At 43.0% G+C, this 24341-nt stretch overlaps 1 protein-coding gene across 3 annotated transcripts; it reads left to right on the forward strand.

Annotated features, from left to right (window-relative positions):
* Positions 1-2283: 2283 nt before the first annotated feature.
* Positions 2284-22792, forward strand: LOC117879787 (prosaposin-like). 3 transcript variants are annotated; one of them, XM_034775083.1, is made up of 14 exons: positions 2284-2451; positions 3820-3894; positions 4211-4336; positions 4934-5128; positions 6422-6565; positions 7191-7247; positions 8601-8609; positions 11636-11752; positions 13297-13398; positions 13705-13888; positions 14113-14276; positions 17952-18032; positions 18651-18758; positions 19472-22792. In XM_034775083.1, the coding sequence occupies exons 1-14, from the start codon at positions 2299-2301 to the stop codon at positions 19505-19507; spliced, it is 1551 nt and encodes a 516-aa protein (XP_034630974.1). In that variant the 5' UTR covers positions 2284-2298; the 3' UTR covers positions 19508-22792. The 3 variants fall into 3 exon arrangements, with proteins under 3 accessions (XP_034630974.1, XP_034630975.1, XP_034630976.1); XM_034775084.1 differs by having other exon boundaries at positions 8604-8609; XM_034775085.1 differs by lacking the exon at positions 8601-8609.
* Positions 22793-24341: the final 1549 nt, after the last annotated feature.

The raw sequence follows: 24341 nt of genomic DNA on the forward strand, positions 1-24341 counted from the left end.
CAGGAGAGCTTCATGGAGATGTCCCTGCAGGATTTCCACTCCATCCCCAGACATGTTAACAGACTTTTCCAGTAGCTGTACTGGCCACAAATCCATCCCAAGCCCTCAGGGCAAATTAATCATTAAAACACTTGCTTTTAAACCATGTTTTATATTTACAAAGGTACGCTCACCAGAGGTCCCTTATATGGCTTCATGGTCCGGGATACCGCCTTGGGAGGGTTGGGAGGGTATTTCAGTCAGGGTGAGAAAAAGATCCTGGCTGTCGGGGAGAACGGTGTGCTGTGTGCTCTCCTCAACGTCGCTGTCGTCGTCCTCCTCATCTTCCCCGTCTGCAAAATCCTCAGGCATTGCAATTGAGAGTACCCCATCATCGGAGTCTACGGAGAGGGGTGGGGTAGTGGTGGCGGCTCCCCCAGAATTGCCTGCAGCTCAGCGTAGAAGCGGCATGTCTGCAGCTCTGTCCTGGAGCGTCCATTTGATTCTTTGGCTTTCTGGTACGCTTGTCTCCGCTCATTAAATTTCACACAGCACTGTGTTGAGTCCCTGTTGTGGCCTCTGTCCAGCATGGCCTTGGAGATTTTTTTTTCAAATGTTTTGGCATTCTGTCTTTTGGAACGGAGTTCTGATAGCACGGATTTGTCTCCCCATACAATGATCAGATCCAGTACCTCCTGTACTGTCCATGCTGGAGTTCTTTTTCGATTCTGGGAATGCATGGTCACCTGTGCTGATCAGCGCTCCACGCTGGGAAAACAGGAAATGAAATTCAAAAGTTCACAGGGCTTTTCCTGTCTACCTGGCCAATGCATCAGAGTTTCAGATTGCTGTCCAGAGCGGTCACAATGGTGCACTGTGGGATAGCTCCCGGAGGCCAATACCGTCGAATTGCGTCCACACTAACCCTAATTCGAACTGGCAATGTCAATTTCAGCGCTACTCCCCTCATCAGGGAGGAGTACAGAAATCGTTTTTAAGAGCCCTTTATGTCAACAAAAATGTCTTCGTTGTGTGGACTGGGCGCAGGGTTAATTCAATTTAACACTGCTAAATTCGACCTAAACTTGTAGTGTAGACCAGGCCTTAGAAACTAATATTTATTTGAGCATAAGCTTTCGTGGGCTAGAACCCACTTCATAGGATGCATGCAGTGGAAAATACAGTAGGAAGATACACACACACACACACACACACACGTTGCCATACCAACTGTAACAAGAGTAATTAATTAAGGTGAGCTATTAAAAAAAAAACTTGTAGTGATAATCAGAATGGCCCATTTCCAACAGTTGACAAGCAGGTGTGAGTAACAGAAGGGGGGGGGGGAAAGAATTAGCGTGGGCAAAAAGTTTTTACTTTGTATAATGACCCATCCACTCCCAGTCTTTATTCAAGCCTAATTTAATGGTGTCTAGTTTGCGAATTTAATTCCAATTCTGCAGTTTCTTGTTGGAGTCTGTTTTGGAAATTTTTTTTTGTTGGGGATGGGGAACAGGGGGGTTGGATGGGGGTGGGGTCCAAGGGGACTTGTCGGGGCAGGGATGTGGATGGGGTTCCAGGGGGCGGTTAGGGGACAAGGAGCGGGGGGGGGGGGGTGGATGGGTCGGGGATTCTGGGGCGGGGGGGAAGAGACAGTCAGGGGGTGGGAAGTGGGAGGGGGCGGGGGCCAGGCTGTTTGTGGAGGCATAGCCCTCCCTACCCGGCCCTCCATCCAGTTTTGCAACCCCAATGTGGCCCTCGGGCCAAAAAGTTTGCCCACCTCTGCCTTAGTATGAAACTAGCTTGTTTACATTGGTGTCATGGTCTCCTTATGAGAAGACTATAGATCACAGAGGTTAAGTATTGGGGCCGCTTCCCAAATGTTAATACTGCCCCTAACCAGTTCGATCGTCGCTCTTCCATACCAGTTTTCCAAGTCTAATTTGCTTTTAGGAAAGGTGGGGAAGTAGGGGAAATAAAGCAGCCCAGTCGGAGCATTGTGGTTCTTCAGAAGCCCACACTTTAGAAAGCTCGTTGAAGAAGTGCTTAATTGATCTGATTGCATATTAAATATTCAAAAATATGTATGTATTAGAACTTAGCATTTTGTTTGTGTTGGAAGTATGGGTAGGGACTGGTAGTAGGTGGGCGGGCGATATCTGTGTATAAATCTGACTACAAGCTGCGTAAGTTCCTACCCTAAAATGTAAGGGCATCAGTGTCTTAAATCTATTTTAAAAAGCTAATTGAACTTCACATGAACTTCTTTAGGAGTAACTACTTAGGGTATGAGAGACCTTCAGATGTGCAATTTTGAAAATGTACTTCTCTTCAGCAGCTGTGGCAAGCCCCCTCTTGTGGGAGAGAGACTGCGTGAAGGGTCCTGAGATATGGTGTCAGAATTTGCGGACTGCATCACAATGTGGAGCTGTGAAACACTGTCAGCAAACTGTCTGGAACAAGCCTTCTGTGGTGAGTGTAATTGAGACTTGTTCCACTCTGACATTCAGCTCATCTGTATTTTCATGTGCTGTTTAACTGTTTCTAAAGTTTGTGTCTGACTTGGAGAAGGAAGGTGCCATTTGAATCGCACTTTTTTTCTAGATGTTCAGGCCAGCCAAAATTTTTGCATCAAAGATTTGGCTACAATGTGTTAACTTAGATCTTAAAAAGAAATAGGATTTTCTCATGCAAGCTATGGAGGGAAAGGAAGAGCACTCTGCTAACTTCTGCCTATGTCCATCCAGTCACTGTTTTGTAGGGTAGCAGGAGAGGGAAGAATAACCTAGAGACCATCCTGGACAGAAACTGAATGAGCTGTGTAAACTTATTCCTTTTATGCTTCCAGGAGTGAATCCTATAAACTTAATGCCTGTTGTCTAACATCCATTATGGCTGCAGAGATCTCATTGAGCCACACTAAATTTGAAGGTGTCACAATGGAAAAATAAGTAAAATTGTAATTGTATATATGCCTGCAGCGTTTCCTAAAACGTACCATGTACTGCATTTTCTGTGGAAACTTATGTTGTGGCAATGGCCTTCATCTCCATAATGGTATAATCAGTGCACCTTCCAAATCTGTGTGCTTCAGAAAGTATGTTAACCATATTAAAACATTGGTGTATAAATGCATCGGGAAATGTGTTGGAGGGTACAAGACTGGCTAGTTCTACTAGACCATCTGGTCCCACCTCCTACCACCTTGTTTTACTCTTTTTGCTACAGACAGGACCAAAAATTGATTGAATACCATGCCCCCAGAGGCAGTGTTTTAGCTTGATTAAAAAATTGGTTATGGGAAGATTTGGCCGTCTGACCCCCCACTCTTGCTAGTTTTGGACTACAGTTTTTGAGTCATTATGATCTTCTTTCTATTATTCTCCTTCCTCAACACAAAATCAAATGGTGGCATGCTTTCCACCTAATTCCTAAACAGAGCAGCCAAAAACAATCTCTGGAGCCTTAATGTCTTGAAGGGGAAGGTGGAACAGGAAAGTCCCTCTAAGATGGGCATATCAAAAGCAAACTTTCACACAGTCATATGTGAAAGAGAACATGTTGTATTAGTGATATTTCTTACTGCAGTAGATGTGCTATTGCTTTGCTTTCTTCAACCCACATATGTTGGTTTTGTATCTGACATCAGTCTATCCTAGAAACTGGAACTTTGAAATGGCCTTGACTTTGGGCTCAAACAGGAAGAGAATTGGCCTGTTTTTGGAAGAGAGGAAATAAAGCACAAAAAGCTTGAAAAATGCAATGCACAAGGAAAGCTTAGTGTGTTTACTAACTTTTAGGTCCCTCTGAAGTAACCTTTGTTTACTCTATTTTCCTCAGAAAAGCATCCCATGTGACTTATGTAAAGAGGTTGTAACAGTGGCTGGGAATCTCTTGAAGGACAATAGTACAGAGGTAAGCTTAAGGGCACTATGTGACTTCATTGTAGTAGTGGTGATCCCCCAAGGAGAGGGGGAGTGATCTCCAAATGGGGCTTAACGCTTTTAAAAACTAGTGTTGAAAGAAGTATTAGTGCAGTGAGTATCACCACTGGTGGCTCTGAGAAGATCTCATACTGGAGAGCAAAGACGTGTATCATCACACCCCACCCCACTTCAGAGTTCAAGTGTTTCCAGATTGCGTATAATCATTTTCTGAGAATGAAGAACTGGCACATCTTTCTGCTGCTGCATGCATGAACACAGCCAATAACCCTCCTCTTATCTCATAGGGTGAGATCCGTTCTTATATCGAGAAGATATGTGAGTTCCTTCCTGACCAAGGCCTGGTATCTGAGTGTAAGGAGACCGTGGATGCTTACCTACCAGTTGTCATGGACCTGATCAAAGAAGAGTTAGTAAGTTGACTGTAAATTTTTGAAAATCTTAAATTGAAAAACTATGCCATGTCTCTGAGTTTTGTCCCTTGTAGGGTAAGTGGTGGGTGGGTCTAATCCTTTAAGCAGATACAAATGAGATTTACTAACTTCCCTAATGTGCAGACTGTTAAGTCATTACAATAAAAGAAAACAAATCTTAAGTAGTGGTGTATGTCCAGATCTTCTTGTCTTTGTGAACTCCTGTCATCCAAAACTCCCTGTTCTTAAATTTTGTCCTCAATCTCTCATTTCACTGCTCCTGATAATATAAATGTTCCCGATGTCCTGAAATGTCTTTGATATAAATTGTGTTAATACAATAATAGAAATCACAGCCAGAAAAGTTCTGTTTACTTGCCTATACAATGTTGCATTATAAATCTAATGGAAGTGTTTCCATTTCATGAAGGTGCAGATTAGGGATTACAAGGAAACAATTACCAGTTTAAATTCTAAAGCCACTTTCTTGCAGTGAATCTTTGCTCACTTTTAAGGTGCATTCAACCTGTGAGATTGAATATGGATGGCATCAGACTAGTGCTTTGTTTTTCTAATTTTTTTCTCTCTCGTATTCAGGATAATCCTGAAGTACTGTGCAGTGCCCTCTGCTTGTGCCAATCCCTTCAGAAGCACCTTGCTACAATGAAACTTCAGAAACAGCTCCAGTCCAACAAGATACCTGAACTGGACTTCTCAGAACTGGCATCTCCCTTCATGGCTAATGTGCCTCTTCTCCTTTACCCTCAGGACAAGCCCAAGCAAGAGTCTCAGGTAAGGATGCAGCATATCTCTGGGCACAGGAGAAGTGAATGTGTGTTCCATTCAAGTACCTCAGTGGTCTTTATAACAGTTTATTGATAATTTGGGTTAACAGGCAACTTTAGAAGTTTGGAAAGCCAGCATGCATTTAACTAAGTGAATGCCGCACTACAAATAAATTGTGTTATACATATGAGTGTGAAATAGCCGTTTTGCTGGCTATGCAATATTTGTTATGATTTGTCTTCTGCATTGTTATAGTCCGAGGTAATGATACTGCCTATAATTAGGATTGCCTGACACTTTCCATTACAGGATCCTGCTTTTTAGTTGCTTATAACTTTGCCAAACTTTTAATTCTTTGGGATGAAACTCTTCCAGGCCAGGTATCAGAATTGTTCTCTTTGAAAGCTTCAACAAAAAGGGTCCAGCTGTTTCAGAGAATGGGATGAGGGGAAAATGTTTTGCCTGTTTTAAAAAACAAACAAACCAAAAACAAAACTTTCTGTTTTTTAGTGAAGTTTTAGTACCTCTCCAGGCTTTCGAACAAAGGCTTGAAATTTGTCAGGGAAGTGCTATTTTTGCTGTTGCAGTAAAAAAAAAAACCCACCCATATCTGACCAAGTTATAAGCCTCTGAAAAATCTTAAATTTGCAATGCTCAATAGAACCTTGTTAGAGTTTAGCAACTAAATTCGCTGAAGATTCTGTCTGTATTGAGCATGCTGCAGCCCAGGCCTGCAGGAGCTGAGCAGGACTTTCCCTGTAACTGCTTCTCCCAGTGGCACTAGACCTGAAAGCAAGGAGATTACTGAGACCCCAGGAAAGAATCTCCCTGCTGATACCTTGTGGAAGAGGAAGTAACCTGAGTCCAATGCTGAGGCAACAAGAACTGCCTTGCAGGAAAGGAACAAGATGTGTTGTATAGGGAGTAGACCGGGAGCTGCAGAGGACAGACTGGAAGGGCCTCAGGCAGAATGGCCTGTGACTATCCGAACGTTCCTCTCCAGAGCCAGGAGTCTCAGTATTCCTGAGCTGTCAGCAAATAGCTATGACACCTGCTGACAGTGTATACCTCATCTCCCCTCAAATGGCTGGAACACTCAATGAGGACAACAGACTATTCCTGTCAGTTACTCCATTAGCTCAAGTGCATTAGTAGAACTTATGATTTTATAAAGTACTCTTTAGAAGAAGTGTTAAAGTTCTTATCGTAGAAGTGGTAATTGATACCAGCAACACAAGTCTGGCAGATGTTCCTGCATAACAAGCTTAAAGGTAGTATTTTCCTTTTCTCCCTTTTCAGGGGGCTGGGGACGTGTGCAAAGACTGTGTTCAGCTAGTCACTGATGTTCAGGAAGCTGTAAGGACCAACTCCTCTTTTGTGACTTCCTTAATTGCTCATGCCAAGGAGGAGTGTGAACGCTTGGGACCTGCCACAGCTGACCTGGTAACAAAATAATCTTCTGTTGATTGTTTAAGGAAATTGTCCATAGTGAAGACATGAAATTACCTCTGTAAATGTCGGTTTTCAATGGGATTTATATTTGGTAGAAACAAGGTAGATAATGTTAGGTGCGGCTCTTGGACTTAATTTGCTGGCCCAGCATTTACAAACCATAAGGTTTCTGATCCAAAAAAGCTTTCTACCTCCTTCCTTCTCTCAAAATTAAATCCTCACTCTAAGGTGAGCGTCTTAATGTTTTGAAAAACCTGGAGGATTGTGGCAAGTAATCTCAGAGCTAATAGCAATTACTGGGTGAGGTAATGCTGCAATAGTTTAATATATTTTTCTTTCATTAAATAACAAAATGGGGTGATGGGAAACACATGATGTACACAAGTAATTTTGTTTGACTGTGTCCAAAAGTGCCACATTCAAGAAACTGTAAGTACACACAGATAACTGCATAACATGGCAAAATAGTACAAATATGCTGGGGACAAATTAATTGTTGTGGGAAACATTGCTTTGAATTTTACAAGATGTATGTAATTTCACCATAATGTGGCATTAACAGTTGCGTGTATGGGTAAAGTGGTTTTGTTTACTGGCCTGTATTTCTCTCCCACAGTGCAAGGACTACATCTCCCAGTATTCAGACTTGGCTATTCAAATGATGATGCACATGGTAAGATCACATGACCTCAAATCTCCTCTTGGTATAACTTCTCTGTTTTGTGTAGCTTCCTCTTAACTTATTCTGGAGAATGTTAATACACTAAGTCTTCTAAAGGTCATCAGGACTCCTCCAGATTCATTTTGAAGTGTGTAAACTTCATAGCTGAGGTCTTGAGATCCTTAATCCAGTCATATTAGTATACTTGGCGACTAAAGTCTGAATTCATTCTTTCGCTGTTTCCCCTATGTATCTGCCACAGCCATTCTAAGGATACATAGACATCTTTGTTCTTGCAGACCTCGGAGTGCATGCAATAAATGGCTTTTAAATCTTCCATTGTGTATACTCTCTCGAACGTGGCTACTTTTTCAACTCTATGCCAAAAATGCTTCTTACAGATACCTGAGCTGGTCCTTCCCAGGGACCTGACTTGATAACAAAACCTGGTTGATGGCATGGATGTGGCACATCCCCACGGTAGTAAGCATTGTCAGAAGAGTGGGGTTTCAGATAGCTGAAGTTCTAATGCATCTGAGGTTGGGGCGTATGCAGTGGAGAATAAATTTTTTGTTCCATTGATACGGATATTGTGTACAAAAATGCATAAATTTTGTTTGCAACTGCTTACATAGCACTTTTTCAACCAGGGATTGCAAAGCACTTTACAAAGACTGGTAAGCACTATTATCTCTGTTTTTAAAAACAGAGGAATTGAGATACTGGGATGTGTCCAAAGTAACACATTCACTGGCAAGGTAGATCTGTGAATAGAGCCCATGACTGACTTGAACACTTGTTCTAATCAATAGACATGCTATTTCGCTTTAAATAGCCTTACTTAAATTGTTTTCAGTGTGTCTCAAAGGCTTGAACTTGACAGTATATTGTGGGCCTCTTGTTTTGGAGTTTGTCAGTTAGAAATGACTTTCAGGAGTTAAGGGCACACTTTATGCAAAAAAGAAAATTAAAATGTTCTTTCCAATTAAAGTTGGCTTCAAATTTTCAATTGTAACTATTGCATCTTGACAGTACTTCAAAATTGGAACATGAACACATTTAACATTCTGGTTTGCTCTGAGCAGTGTTCACATATTGTATGGATGTAATCTTTCCTAGGGTGCTTTATCAATGTGATAGCTTGAAAAATGTGCTATGAGCTATTCTGGAGTGAGCAATTAACTAAATGAAGGGTTGTCCTTGCACTGCCTACCTCATGCATAGAGGTTGGGGCACTAGCAAGATGATTTTTTTGTAAAAACCATATGCACAGCTCAACTGCTTGAGGTTTTTTCCTTTATCAAACTGTTGTGTCTTTCATTTCTTTTTTTTTCTTTCTCTGTCGCCAATCTCCTCTATCAACAGCAGGACCAGGTATGTGAGAAACTTGCCTGTGGTGGTGCTTTTCAGCTACAGGGCTGTAGTTCACCTCTTGCTAATTAGTTGTGTATGTGCTGTGACTGCCCTCAGCTTTGACAGATACAAGGGATGTTTGGGGGTGGAGTGAAAAAGAGAAGGGTGAGAGAGATCTCCAATGAATAGGTCATGGTTCCTGCTCCTGATATCAGCTCTTCATTAAGATTTCAACCTAATGGTGGAACCGCCAGTGGAGCAGATTGCTTTTCCTGGGGTAGAGGTGAAGATGTAGGAAAATCTTGACGCTGCCTCTAATCAGTTTCTGATTTCACTCTTGAGTCCTCGAGCTCTAAGATGAAGTCAGTGCTGTGACTGGCTTTCTTCTAGGATAACCTTTATAGGCCAGGGCAATAGTTGTAGACAGCCACAGCATGTGAATTGGGAAGAAGATACAGGGGGGGGCCTTCAAATTTCCATTCCTCCAGTGTCTCCTAGTTTCCTATTTAGAAAAGTCCTGGGGGAGACCTTGTGTCTGTCATGTTTCAATGAGAACATGTTGCATGTATGTGGTGCTGCTGTAGCATTAATACCTTGAAACGCTTATTATAGTGCATGAACCAGGGAACTCAACTAAAGGCAGTGCCTGGCTGACCTGAATCTGTGTAGTCTGAAGCGGTGCTCTCTGTCTGAGGTATTGCTTCTACCTGTGCATGGAAGTCTTATAGGCGAGGGGCATGATAAATAAAACTGTATGGCATTACAGTAAACCTCCATTGTCTGAAATTGTTTGACTTGTTAGAGGATGGAGATAGAAGGGAGATAGTGTTTTGCCATTACTACTTGATAGTCAGACTGTTCATGTAGTGGGGGGAAGAGGGCAGTCTGTGAGTCTGACCACATCTAATCTAGACTGCTTTTTCTGCTAGCCTCTGGTGCTGACAAGAGTTTGCCAAAAACCTATTTGGAAACACAACCCTCTAGCTTTGTACCCTATGCTGTTGTAAGTGCTGTCTATTTTCACTGTGTTGGCACGAGGTATCCTATTTGAACAATTGTTCCCTGTTTCACATGTCTGGCATTAGGGTTTGTTTTTTTTTTTTGTAGTTAGTAGTACCACCAGTTTCAAAGGACTCAGGACTTCTAGTTACATCTGTGGGTGTCACAGGAAATCTGCTTCTAAAAACCTCCCCTTCTGAAGGGGGAAAATATTTTGGACATGTTTCTAACACACTTTTATAGCATCATAAAGAGCATTATGGCCATGAGTGTTCTAGTACGGCAGGCCATAGGGTCCTGAGTTCTACTAAAGTTTAGATAGCACTTCCTCCTGACTCTTCCCTAATCCTGTATTAACCATACACAGGATGGAGCAAACTGTAGTAAACCTACCTTGAGAGAAGAGTGGGGCAGGAAGTGTCTTAGTTCAGAGAATAAACTAGTCTTTAAGAATTTCAGCCCAGTTCATTATGGGACATCAGCCTAAGAGGCCCGTCCATCCTTCTTCCCCTCTCATCTCACTGCTCCTTCCCCCAACCCTTCACAAACACTTCTTTCTGGATTCCAGGTATGTGGGAAACGTCCATGAAGGGGATGGGTGGGAAAGAATGCAGTCCCTTTTATGCAATAAGCTCTCCAGTTCTAGTGTCTATTTATAGTTCATTGCTTGTGGTGGGTAGAACTACGGATACAATAGCTCCAGTCTTGCTGACTTCTGCCCCCCCTCCCCCCATCCCCCCCAGTGGTGGTCTGAGCACGAAGGTCACAGAATCAGCTAAACTATGTTCAGTCACTTGGTTGCTGTCATGTAGGTGCAAGTTCTTAAGGGAGCACCATCACTTTGAAATTTAGTCAGTCTAAAGAAAAATGCTGTCCTTTAGTGCTTTGTGAAGAATCAACACAAATAGGATGTTGGTAAGAGTTGTAAAATGCACAAAAATAAACAGAAGAAATGAAATAATTTTTTTTCCTCTAATCTTTGTTATAGCACTATTAAGTGTCCACTATAATAGTAACTAAAATTTAGGTAGGGGAGTGACTTCTCTTTAAAAGGTTGGTGTGCCCATTTGAATACCTTTGCTGCCCTGTACTGCAGCAGGTTTGGAGCAGATAGCTGTAATCTATTCACCATCACTGATATTGCTGATCTGGAATAATTGCACTGTTGCAAAGAGCTGTAGCAGAATGGTCCTGTACCACAGGGCGGGGCGCAATACAAGAACCTACATTTGCAGAGCCATGTTTGCTGATGATCAAGAGCTTTTGCTTCTGTTTGGTTTGCTCCTTCCTTTGTATGATTTGATTAGTAACTTGAGTATCTGTAAGATTTATACTATAAAACCCAAAGCCTTGTGTACAAATAACTGGTTTCTGCCAGCTTTTGGGGTTTTTTTGCATTTCTTGATAAATTAGAGAAGTACGGGCTACGTTCCCTGCTACTGTAGGGATAGTACATTATAACTGCATAAAAGTGATCTTGTTGAAAGCATCTCTTCATGCCAACACTTTTATTTACAGAATTAATCACATAACATGACATCTAATGAAAGTAACAGATGCTTTTACAGAAAATAGTTGATTTTGTGGATGTCAATCAGTCTTGAACTTCCCAGCATTTCTTGGATCTTGCACAAACTCCATAGAGTCCAGATAAAATGTGTTCTTCACTCAAACCTTCATAAGATTAAAGGGGGGATAGCAGAATATCCTCTCTACTGTGGTCACGTTGGCTACTGAAGAAGATGCATGTCTTTTAAGGGATTGGTCATTTGCAAATGCCTAAGAACTAGCCCTAAATCCCCACTAGTTTCAGATTAAAAATGACTAAACCTGATCAGTTTGTCCTGCCTATAACTGTAATGGCCAAAACTTTTGTTTCCTTCCACAATATTTGAATTTGAGAACAATCTTCTTGCACTTTTAAAGCTCCTAGTTGTATTACTGCTTTTTCAATTCTCCCTTTGATGGAGTCTGTGAGGTTAAATAGAATCTGTGTAGGATCTCTTAAATCCTGACTTTAGCTGATGTGTGTGTGTCTCTCTCTCCAGCAACCAAAGGCTATCTGTGCCATGGTTGGATTCTGTCCTTCCCTGAAATCTGTGCCCCTCCTGACTCTAGTGCCTGCAAAAGTGATGCATGAAGTGAAGATGGAGTCTGTGGAGGAGGTAAGATGGGGCTTTCAACACTATCTGCTGCTTTTTTGTAAAAGGACCAAGGCTACCTGAGCCAGATGATGAAGTAAAGCTATATAGATGCATGCAGACTTTCAGACTTCCATTTCGGTGCACAGAATAACACGTCTCCTAGCATATTAAACTATTGACCATCACTGGTTGGTGTTTTAGTTTACAAAGCTGCTTCCTTTTGGAGAGTTGCATTTTGAGGCGGGCACAGAATAAAGCTATGAGGTACCATTTTAACCTTTAGTCAAGTATGAGTTGTAGTACAGTACTAGACTATGCCTAGAACATCTTTCAGTTGCTTATAGCTTGAATTTTGAACAACCTTTCTTCAAACATTATTAGAGGCACTAGGCTTTATTGAAGACTAAACCTTTGATAAAATTGAAGCTTAGCCTATGTTTGGTGTTGGATGCTTTTGATGTTTTTACCTTTTTAAAAAAGACAGTATTCATACGTGTAACTCAATCAGCTCAATTTATATTTTGTTCAAACTTTCTGAAAATCAGTTCCCCATCACCTTTTGTCTGAGATGAAGGATGAGAAACTTGAGCCCAAAAGGAAGTCTTTTCAGATAGTTACAATGCACTGGAAATGAGGATTTTGAAAAGCATGTCTTTGACAGTATTCTCTCTGGTACAGGAAACTGGAGGATGCTTGTAGCTCAAATTGATTTGGTCCTGAAGATCCCAGTGAGCTCTGTAGCTTTTTAAAAATCAGTGCCGATTAATAGAATCAAAGTAATTGGAATGGGGAAAAGTCACCTAGATCAGTGGTTCTCAAACTGTAGGTCAGGACCCCAGAGTGGGTCGGGACCCTATTTTAATGGAGTCACGTGGACTGGCTTAGACTTGCTGGGGCCCTGGACTGAAGCCCAAGCCCCACTGCCAGGGGCTGAAGCCCTTGGGCTTCAGCTTTAGTGCGCCGCCTGCTCTCCCCTCCCCTCCCCTCCCTTCCCCTTGAGCAGTGGGGCCCAGGCTTTTCCCCCCCCCCCCCCCCCGTCAAGGGCAGCGGGGCTTGGACGGGCTCAGGCTTCTGTGTCCTCTCCCCCCCCCTCCTCCTGGGGTCATGTAATTTTTGTTGTCAGAAGGGGATCACAGTGCAATGATGTTTGAGAACCCCTGGCCTAGATAGACCTATATTCCCCTGCCTTTACAGGTTTCAGTCCACTTCACATAAACTTTTCATCCAGTATTAAACTGGGCAAGAAGTGACCTTTCCAAGAGCCATTCCTTTCTTTTGAAGACCCTTTTGGAACTTACAAATAGACTATAAATTTCAGTTCACCTGTGGCTCTTTGTCCATACTGGCTCCATCATATGCAACTCACTTTCCAGCAATTTATCAGTAGTAATTAGTGTTAGTTTCCATTTACTTTGTCAGCGCATGAAAGTCTAATATAGGAAACAAGCTGTCATGCTGCACCTGAACAAATTTCACATTTGGTTGGTGATAGTCTTTTCTGGATAATTTTAACTTTAAAATATTAATGCCATAATCATCTTCTATAAATATTGCCTTATGCTCAGATGCAGAAAAACCTGGTGCCAGCGGAAACCTTCTCTGTCTGCGATATATGTGAGACAATGGTGAAAGAGGTGACCAACCTGCTGGAGAACAACAGGACAGAGGTGTGGTGTTGGTGCAAAGGACAATTCTTATACTTTGATGTTTTGAAATAGAACTTGTACTAAATACTTGCTGGAATGATGCAGCTCCTTGCTTGGAGCATGTACCGCTGCTGTTACAGGGTTGGAGGGAGAGTTGGTATGTGGTAACTTGTATTGCCCTAATAGTACTCTCTGGGTTCCTCATGCTCCTGGAACAGTGAGATCTCTGTCCCCCTCCTAAGTGGGATCAAGGGCATAGATGGGTACTACTGGGATTGATTCCATGAGTTCTTCCTTCTCACCACGTCTCCCACTCTCTTATTCCAGGAGGAAATAGTGTTTGAAATGGAGAAGCTCTGCTTCGTGTTCCCTCAAAGTATCAAAGACCAGTGTAAGGACTTTGTGGAAACCTATGGCAAAGCTGTCATTGACATGTTGTTGGAGGCAACTAGTCCCGAAACTGTATGCATCATGCTGAAATGCTGCACAAGCCGCAAGCCTTCTCCTGAAGGTAAGCACTGGGTAACCCGTATTGAGTATAAAACACACTTGTTTAATGTGTGATCAGATTCCCTTGTAGGGACTATCTTTTACTATACTATTTACCTGGACCTCAATTGTTAGCCTCTTGGCTACTCTTTAGTCTAAGAACTGGACCAGCGGCAAGATGAGAAGTTTTCAATATAATCATTCTAACAAAAAATGCTAATTGTCAGTCTGTCTATTTTTGATTAGTGAGAATTGCTTCGGAGCCATTACAGGCTGGTGACTTCTGTGACGTGTGCAAGATGGTTGTACATTACTTAGAGAAGCAACTGGAGAAGAATGCTACAGGAGCTGAAATTGAGGCTGCACTTGAAAAAGTCTGTCACTTCCTACCAAAATCTATCAGCGAGGAGGTAAAGTACCTCATGCGGGGAGGGTAAATAGACATAAGTGATAACTTAGCCATTATGAGGCTAGAGGATCTGAGGGCTAAAATCTATGCCCTGTCACCTATCAGAGTGCTTTTCTCTACCCTGATCCTTTACCTTCCAATAGATTATCCTTTCTGAAACCCAGCTGGGACCAAATTCTTGTGCACTGTGCCTGGATATTAATGTCCAAGCCTTCACAGTGACTTCTGTGCTTGAGATGGCTCACTGCCTCCATCTGTGGCAGGTGATATTTGAAATATTATGGAAGGGCTCACGGACTGCTGACTGCTTTGAAACTAGCCACAGTACAACGGAGACTCTGGAGTGTGTGTGGTTCTAAATTGCCCCAAATTGGCAGCCTGATCCCTGTTGGGATTTCTCGGATGCTTGGTATCAAAGAGTGTAAGCTTCATTTTTGTTCATAGTAAACTGCACGAGTGAGGAGGAAGCTTGATCTCTGGCAGATCAGGTGGCAGCACCTGCCTTACAATCAGAAAAAAGAGCCGTACAAATTGGATAAATGTATAAAACCAACTAGCCCAGCAAAACGGTAGAAAGACAGACAGAATTCACACGTTGACTTGTATGAAAATACAGCCCATTGTCATGCTAAAGCAATTATTGATGATCCGTCAATTGCAGTAAGTATAATGGTTACAGTGAAGGAATTTTGTCCCTTCGCTGGAGGGTAAAGGAGCTGGGGCATTGTCTGCTGTCCCATCCTGAACTGGGTGCAGTTTAAAAAAACACCTTGTACATTGAGACGCAAATTGCTGGATTGTTTCTCTGTTAGCTTTCTTGGGAAACTTGTCATGACTGCAGTTTGTGATGCCCTGTATCTGAGGTGGAGGGGTTGGAATAGATCACATGTTAGACTGCCTCAGCCTTTTGGTACAGTTTAGGGGATTAACAAAATTGTTGGTAGTATACTGGCTTGTGAGTTAGCAAAAGGCAACATGTGGTAGTACACAGCTGAAGATATTCTGGTAAACCTTGATTGGATGGTTGAAGAGTGCTAATGGGTTATAGTCTTTCACATAGACCCTGTAATGGATTTGGACTGGTAACCTGTGACTAAAAGCAGTTATAAGTTGTTCGCTGTCTAGTGACTCCTGTAAAGTGAGCTGGTAATCAGTCCAAGTCACAATTGGCAACTTTGTTGGAATTCTCAGCAGAAATCCTAGACTTATTGGTCATGGAGACTGATTATCTTCTCACCTTTAAAGATGGTATCTCCAGTAGAAGGCTGAGGGGTACTGGTGCAGTGGAGCTTGCCCTGCTGCTGCCTATGTTCAATCTGTTGAGTTTCCATTTCAGATACTGGCATAATCTCGTCAATTACACTAAAATTTGCTTTAAAGTTGAGCAGCCTTTTCTCTTCATAGTGCTGTGATTGTCCTTTCAATATTTTTGTGTGTACTCTGCCTCTCCTCCACCCTTCTCAGTTCTTCCATGCTTGTGATTGTATTCTAAGTTGCTGCTCTGAGATTTAGCTTCAGTGGCAGATCTGATTTGGTGCTCCTTCCAAATAACATACAGATATCTAATGGCAAACACTATGATGGTAAAACTTATTGCCTTAGTGAACGCTGTTTGGAGGAGGGGAAGGCGTATCTTGTAAATTTTTTTTCAATAAATCCCTTCACATATCACAATCTAAGACAACAAATGTTAGTTATATTAAAAAAAAAAAAAAAAAAGGTTGGGAGTGGTGGGGGGGGAGACTTTAAATTAGACAAAAAAAAGTTCTGTTAATTGTAATTTTAACAGTCCTTGTGTTATATTAATAAACCAAAATCAAGCAGAAATCAATACACCAACATTGGTGTGTCAAAAATGAGGCCTGTTTGGTGGACAGAATAACAAAAGGATGGGCTAGTCTGCACATCACTCCGCGTTTGGGTCCTTAAAGAAAAAGTTTTTGGGAGAAAATTGGCTACAGGTGCAAGCCTCACCATCCTGGTTGCCTCCCCCACCATCTCCTGCACCCCCAGCATTTGTTATTCCAGTCCCAAGAGGTGTCCTGACCAGGTCAAAGTGAGGAACCAGATCACATTGCTGCCTCCACCAATTCTGGCTGAATTGTGAACACCATCTGGGATGTGAAACTTTGGCTTTGTCTCGACTACGCTGTTTTTTGTCGACAAAAGTCAGCTTTCATTGACAAAACAGTGGCGGTGTACATGCTGAAATGCTGATGTAACTCCCCTGCTATGCCAACATCGTAAAACAACCTCAACATCAGGCGTAGGGCTTATGTCTGTATAATTAGGGCAATGCAGTGTCCGTGTAGACACCATGTTCCCTACATTGGCTGTTCGCTGTCATTCTTGTCAATTTCACCGCTCACTGTGAAATTGACAAGAAAGCCGGGCAGCTAGAGTCCAGCGACCCTCTGCTCCCAGTGGGGAGTCCCAGGGTTGCTGGATCCTGCTCCTACTGGGGAACATTGGTTGTCTTGTTAATTTTGTGGCTCTGGAGGGGCAGCAAAGCTCCTGCGGGGTAGGGAGCTGCCAATAGAGCTGAGACCCGGCTCCCACGCTGCCCTTCTTAGGTCGGTGGAAGCGCTCCTGGTGAGGACGCATACCACTGATCCATGGAGGGTAGAGTGCACGTCGGCCACTGCAGTAATTAATGCGGTGGTTTTAAATTGACCTAAATATGTCAACTTACCTTTATAATGTAGACATAACCTTTGTCTCTTCCCACTGTCCCCATGTATCCTTTTCCTTCCCTGCCTTGTTTCTTCTGTTTCCTATCTCTTCCTTTTTCCTTCTGTCTAATAAGTCTGGCTCTAGGCCTCTAAACAAAAAAGATAAAATGGAATGCCCCAAACAGCCCGATGCTGGTATGAGTTTGTCAGGTCTCAGGGTGACTGATAAGACTGCGCTATACGTGTGTGTCTTTCAGCAGCGAGGTTGAAAGTTAACATCAGAGACACAAGCTGCATTTTCTGTCTTTGTTGTTCTTTTCTCTTCCCTTTTGGCTTCGTCTTAAAGAAAGTGGATTGGACTTCAGCAACAACAGCTCCAGCCAATCTCGACTAATTTCTTCTCCTTTCCTCAAAAGAACAGTTATTGCCATCTTAGTACTATCTAAACGACAGTCGAACAAGGGGAGATTTCCTTCTATAAACTCTCTCCAGCTGAAGGGAAAAGGAACAACCAGCAATGTTGTTACAATAAAAGCCTTACTTAATACTTTGCATTTCAAATGCTTTAACCATTTTTCCTTCTTTTCTGTAACTTAAAAAAGAAAGCTATTTACCATGGTACTAAATAGGCTAAAGCAAGGGTTCTCCAACTGGGGGTTGGGACCCCTGGGTGTCGTGAGGTTCTTACATTGGGGGGGCGGGGGAAAGGTCCGGAGCTGTCAGCCTCCACCCCAAACCCCGCTTTGCCTCCAGCATTTATAATGGTGTTAAATATATAAACAAGTGTTTTTAATTGGTAAGGGGGGTCGCACTCAGAGGCTTGCTATGTGAAAGGAGTCACCAGTACAAAAGTTTGAGAACCACTGGGCTAAAGTCTCTAGACATCAAACCCCAAATCTTGTTTACACAATTGAATGTTACAGTGACAGGGTCTTAACACCTTTAGCTCACATATTCCATCTAAATTAATACAAAATGTCTCAACCACCTGTGTCTTGTTACAGTGTGTTCAGTTTGTGGACCAATATGAGCCAATGCTTGTGACGCTCTTGACAGAGATCATGGATCCAACTTTTGTGTGCAGTGTAAGTAGTGCATGCAGCTAACAAAGTTTCTGTGTAGAATAAGCTCTCCAAGGCAGGGACTGGGCTGGACCTTTGTGTGTGTGTACATGCACAGGCTCCGCTGTAATACCCATAATAAGTACACCATCAGCAGAGTGCACTGGGCCTTGCAAGACTGTAGTCTTCTGGTCTTTGGCAAGGGTGAAGGAGAGCAGGGGGTTTCAGTATCTCCCCTTTGCATAAGTGAAATGATCAGATCGGTTTCCAAAATCTTAAGTACAAGAATTTTACCTTAAATGAATAACTCACTCGCTCATGTGAAGTCTCCTGCTTCTGGTAGGATCTTGTGTATTAAGTTGAGACCAGAAAATAGCATAGAAACTGAAATTGTCTGTCTGAGACCTGGTGTCCTCTCAAGGGTGTCTCAGAAGTCTGTTCATTCAGCTACAGACTGAATTGTCAGTAGCATTCTGGCACTGCGGGTGTGGAAGCTCCTATCACTGCCTCTGCTTTGGCTACGTATTCCAGCCCCTGTTGGCAACAGTCATAGTTGTACAGGAGGGACTGAATCAAGGGAGAGGAAGTGAATGTAAATGGGAAGACACAACTCACCTTTCTCTCCCCTCTTTCACTGCACAGAAACTAGGAGTCTGTGTGTCGACTAAACAGCATCTCTTAGGGTCAGAAGAATGTGTGTGGGGCCCAGGCTACTGGTGTAAGAACATGGAGACTGCAGCTCAGTGCAATGTAAGTCATTAGGGATTTCCTCTTCAATAACCACTCTGAGGGGGTGCTGGAAAACTAATGTGCAGAAAGTTGAAGAGAAATACAACTGCTTTTGTTAGAAGTTCTACAAATACAATGTTCTGGCTTCTGTAACACATCCTTCAAATCCTAAATTCCAGTTTCAGAAAGTAAACAAGGGGTCCCATTAGACCAGGGTCCCCTGGGTTTAATTATAGGCTCTTTCTTACCTGTTGTTGAATTACAGCAGAAATGTGTCTTATCACCTTCATTTCCCACCCCCAACCCTTCATGTGGTACAAAATGAGCCTTGTATTTAGCCATGTATTCTTTTAGCTAAGGAGGATTTAACATGACTCCTTAATGGATGGATTCAACTGGCAACAAAAACAGACAGGAGGTATTGCTGTTCATTGATAGAGGATGTTTCCTCTGGCAAGGTGCAATCTCTGGGCCCTGATGAGAAAATGACTGAAGAATCAGCAGCTGAAATCGAAGTTAGAGGCCTCTAATGTTTGAGTTCCTGTCCCCCAGTCTTTCCTTGTGAAGCCCCCCACAATGAATTTGATTCAATACCAAACAGTCTTTGCCCCCAGAGTCCTGGGTGTTGTGGAGAGGCCCCAAGCTGTTCATGCAAGTTCATGATGGGGGAGGTTTCATTTAAAGCTAGCAAACTGTCTTCTGCAATTCTACTACTACTGCTTTCTCTCTCCTAGGCTGTCGAGCACTGCAAACGTCACGTGTGGAACTAGAAGAAATCTTTAATTCTGAAAATGTCTGCGCAGGGTTTTTGTTTGTTTTTTAAATTGTGGGATAAGGAGCTGAATCTCCCTCCTCTCCTTGTCTTCTTAACTTCCCATCCCTGAAGTTCCTTTATTGTCATTCTTTTGTAGTAGTGCTGTGGAAGGTTCTGATCTGCAATGTTGACTTAACAGAGGCTATTTCTGATCATACAGTTTAGTTGATTATATGCTAAAAGAATATGCATTACACTGTGGATTTTGACCAGTAGGGTGGAGTATTGACAGTCCTGGGAGGAGTGGCATACAGTGAAAGTAAAATGAAGACAAAACCTTCTTGTGTCAATTCTAAAAAGGATCAGGATAGTGTCTAAATTTTAAATGTTTTTGTAGTCACTGGTTGGGAAGACCTCCATATGCGCTCTCGAGTGCTCTGCATAAACATCTGGCAAGAATATTAAATTATACACTAATTGTAAAGTTACATTTTCCTTGTGTAATCTTCAGAGGGAACTGTTAAGGTAAATAAGTCCACAAATCCCTTGGGCTGGAATCTTCAAAGCTTTATAGTTATGTAAAGAATATGCACCTAGAAAATGTTCAGTAATAAGTGTGTGTAAGGTCTTTGTGTGGGGTGGGGCAGCTTTTGTGTTGTGCTCATGGCCAAGTTTTAAAGATGTGATCCAGTGTAAACAGATCATTGATTTATGTAGACTTTGAGACTTAAGGCCTGATCCAAACAAGTTGTGGGAGTGAGATGGGCCACATAAAAGGCTTTATGCAGTGAAAAGTTCAGAAATCCCAGACCATGCCTGGGCAGAGGGTTCTCCTTGGACCTGGCCAGTGCTACAGAGACTGCCTGTGGGGAATTTCAAATATATTTTATGATCTGTTGGGGGAGGAAAGGAGGGTTAATGTGAGACAACAAAAGCAAAGCTGTGTGCTATGAAAGTGAGCTCTAGCTAAAAATGTGTGAGGGAAGAGAGAGAGGAGGGATTGAGGTTAGGTCTTCATACACAAATGCCCTGCGGATGAGCAGAGCTCATGTTTGCTTCCATGGGTCCATGATGAGGGCCTTGGTGACTTAAGAAGCTCTCCTCATCTGCTGCGCAAGCAGAGGTGTCTGCTCACCTTGTGAAGTCTGGAAATGGTAATGATCTGGGGCATTGTGGTGCCATCACTACCAAGAGGGGGACTTGCTGGACTACTCAGGAGTGCGTATGTGCCTGCCTCCTTTGTATATCCTCCAAGCTGCCTGATGGTGAAGTGCTGGACCTTACATGGGTGGAAAAATCAACCTGCGTGAGCTTGGAGCATCCTGACCATTTCCTCTGGACCTCATTCTAGAGGCTCCAGTTTAGAGTGTCCCACGCCACAGGCAATAGGCAAAGGTTTAAGGCACAGGTCATCCCACTCTCATTGGAAGACTCTAAACTAGTTCTTTTGTTGTTGTTGTTGCTTCTTTTCACCAGCCTTGTAGCACCCATATCTATGTACAAAATGGTCCCAGTAAGCTAAATCAGTGGATCTAGCCCATTTTGCTAGAGGGAATGTATGAAAGAGGGATGAGAAAAGAGGGCAGTGATTAATCTAAAGGGTGGGAACAGAGTGGTAAGGTTTTATTTCAACCTTGTTTTGAGGTTCACCCAGACAGCTGGTGTTAAGATGGTATGTTTTTCAGTGGTCCAGGACTCCAGAACAGCCACCAGGCTCCCTGGCTTTGCCCAGAGCTGCCACTCACTTTCATCCACCCCTCAATCTGTCAGCATCACCAATGCACCAGGAGAAGCTCTGCAGGACACCCATTAATATACAGAAGTGCTCTGCCTGTGGAAGATGCACTGAAAATAATAGGAGACACTTGTACTATAGATCTGTTTCTGGCAGCTCTGTTAGCTTGCGAGGAAAAAAACTTTTGTGTTAATACTGAGCCTACGCAGAAGACCACATTCCTGCCTGGGTTCATGCAACACAGAACCTGGATAATGTAATAGTACCATATTAGAGCAGTGGTTCTTTGCCCACCAAAGAAATGGGGTCCTTTCTATAGCCTGAGCATTAGAATAATGGGAAAGACATTTCAAGAATGTCAAGGTACATTAAACCCTAGAAAATGTGGTAATACATTCCTTTTATTTGTAACGTTTCTTGAGCATTTTTTCATATTCATTTCTTTAGAGCACATAACAAATCCAATGGCATACATTCCCTTAGCATGCAGTGAGGAACAAACAGGCACAGAGCACCTCAGCCTTCTGTTTTTCTAGAGAATAGACAACTGTCATAAACCACTGGAAAAATCCCACTTATGTGGACATTGACTGGCTCCCCAAACACTTGGCTTTGGACCACACAACTAATTACCAGATTTGAGTGCATAATTCTGAACAGAATTTGTCAAAAAGAGGCATCTAAAATCAATGTTGAAAATGTTTCTGGAGAAGAGAAGATTACAGCTGAGCACATAACTCTCAAAGTAGGCGTAGCTTGAACTTTGAAAATTCCAGTTTCAACTTATTCAGAGAGCTGCCAGTGATAGTCTGCTTCTCTGTCAGGGCATTCTTTTGGGGTGGGAGTGTGGAGTGGGGGGCAGTTCTAGCAGCGCACTTCAGGAACAAGCAAACTAATGATTTGAGTTAACTTAAAACCACTCAGTTGCAGCTTTCCTGCAGCTTTACTTTCTCTAGTTGTACATCCTAGTTGACTGAGATCAGTGATTTATGTATTTTTGTTTGGATCTGTATAGAACTCCGAAAGTTCTTGTTTATCAAAAAAGTGCTGTAAAAATACTAAGCATTTGCAGTTTTTCTCCATGATGGCAGGTTTGTGCAGTGGCTTCAGTGGCTTCAGTCTCATCTGGAGTTTCCCTGCCCAGAATTGGGGGAAGAGAGGTTTTCAGAAACAGTGGGCTCTCCTTAACAGTAGCATCTCTACCCTAGAATTATAGGATGTGTGATACTGCAACTTTACATCTTTTAAACTACATGGCATCCTTTTTATTGTGGCTGGGGGTAACACGCTAGTTTTCTATAGGTGACAAGGTTTTAATTGTCTTGCTTTTTTTTGGGAAGCAAATGATTAACATAGTCACACTTGGCACAAGGTGAATTGGGAGCTGTTCTATGTAGTGTTTCAATTCTGGTGTTAGGAACCTTTAGTTTTTGTTTCTCCTGTAGAATGATAGCATTGTCCTATTCTAGACTGGAGGAGAAAAACATGCAGTTGCTTTTTGTAGAACCATTGTCTTGATTTTGCACTAAAGCTGTAATTAACAATAAAGACTTCCTGAAAACCTGACATCTTTGTGCTTTTTTGCTTTTCTATAGTATAGTAGTTCCTGAAATCTTTTTACTGGCTTTGGTCCGTTGATGATCCAAACATCGTGTACGACATTCCTCTGCTGGAAGTTTACAGGAGGGCCTGAATTTTGAGATCAGATCTTGCCATATGCCCCTAAGAGTTAGATGTCTTGCTAGAGCTCCCTTTGCATGAAGGGGAGTACATGCTATAGCTTCTCACCAAAACTGTTGGAACATAGAACAGCATTGACACTTTTTGTTGGGGTTTCCATCCTTGTCGGAAGGATACACATCAACCTATTTGAGTGGTGTCATGGTTTAGAGATCGAAGTTTTCTTGTGACTTTATCTGGAACACAAGGCCCATGGAATGGGGATTTATGTACTGTTGAGTGGAGGAATTCAGTGTGGCTGGACTTCTTTTCCAGTAATTGCTTAACTAACACCTTAGACCTTAAAGCCACTGAGCCTGGTTCTTTGTTAACTAAGTAGCATATACTTGAACAACAAAGGATTGAGCGCTATGCAAATCCCGCACCTTCCATGCTGGAGTGCCATGTTGCAATATAAAGAAAGGTCACATGGCCATAGGTAGGTTAACTATTCCAAGCATGTCTACCATTCTAGTGAGCAAACAGAGACCTGGGGGCATGGTGCTTCCTGTTGTGACCTCCATAGCTGTTCTCTACATCACATCTCCTAGTGATTGGAAGTATTTTCTAAGCGGAGACCTGGCACAGCAACTGATGTGCACCAGTACAAGTGCCAACTATCTAGTCACTGTCTTAATTCAGTTTGAGAGATATAGGGCACTGAGGTAGGGCGAGGAAGGACAGAAACAGCCCAAATCTTGGGTGGGAGGTATTCAAAGCTTGTAGCTGAATTGAAAGGGTTATGGTATAAATCACGTTCTTGAGATCTCAAACTATGGACCTATTGTATCCATTCACAATAGGATGGAAGACTCTTCTCCAGGGACAAAAGTAGTGAGGAGTCTATATATGCTGTCCTTTCCTCTGTGCTCCAGTACAAGGGTTCCAGACACTGCGATTGGCTGGCAGGAGTCCACTGTGTCACATGGGCCAGTCAGGTCTTCCATACTGAGCAGGAGATGCCTGTAGATTAGCAGGCTCAACCATTATTGCCAACATGCGTCTAGTGCAGGGGTCTCAAACACGCGGTCCTCGTGCACCCCAATCCCCTGTCCTGAGACACCTGCCACATCCCACACCCCTCCTGCACTCCCTGCCCTGAGCCCCCTGCCGCACCCTTCACCCACTTGCACCCCACCCACCAACTCCCTGCCCTGAGCCCCTGCCACACCCTGCACCCTTTCTGCACCCCCGGGGGCAGCATTGGGGTGGGGACTTCAGGGGAAGGGGTGGGAAGAGGTGGGGCGGGGCCTAATGGAAAGGGTGGAGTGGGGGTGGGGCCAGAGGCAGTGAGGGGGGGTGTCAGTGAAGCGGCCCTCGGTTCAATGCACTAGTCTTCATGTGGCCCTCGTGGTCATTTGAGTTTGATACCCCTGGTCTAGTGCATGTTGTGTCA

This window comes from Trachemys scripta, chromosome 7 (assembly GCF_013100865.1).
Source record: "Trachemys scripta elegans isolate TJP31775 chromosome 7, CAS_Tse_1.0, whole genome shotgun sequence".
Classification (NCBI taxonomy): domain Eukaryota; kingdom Metazoa; phylum Chordata; order Testudines; family Emydidae; genus Trachemys; species Trachemys scripta.

Coding starts and splice junctions, on each gene's coding strand:
- LOC117879787 (XM_034775083.1), top strand. CDS start 2,299: ATGTACTTCTCTTCAGCAGCTGTGGCAAGCCCCCTCTTGTGGGAGAGA. Junction 3,895..4,210: donor TGAAGGACAATAGTACAGAG/GTAAGCTTAAGG, acceptor CTTATCTCATAG/GGTGAGATCCGTTCTTATAT. Junction 4,337..4,933: donor ACCTGATCAAAGAAGAGTTA/GTAAGTTGACTG, acceptor TCTCGTATTCAG/GATAATCCTGAAGTACTGTG.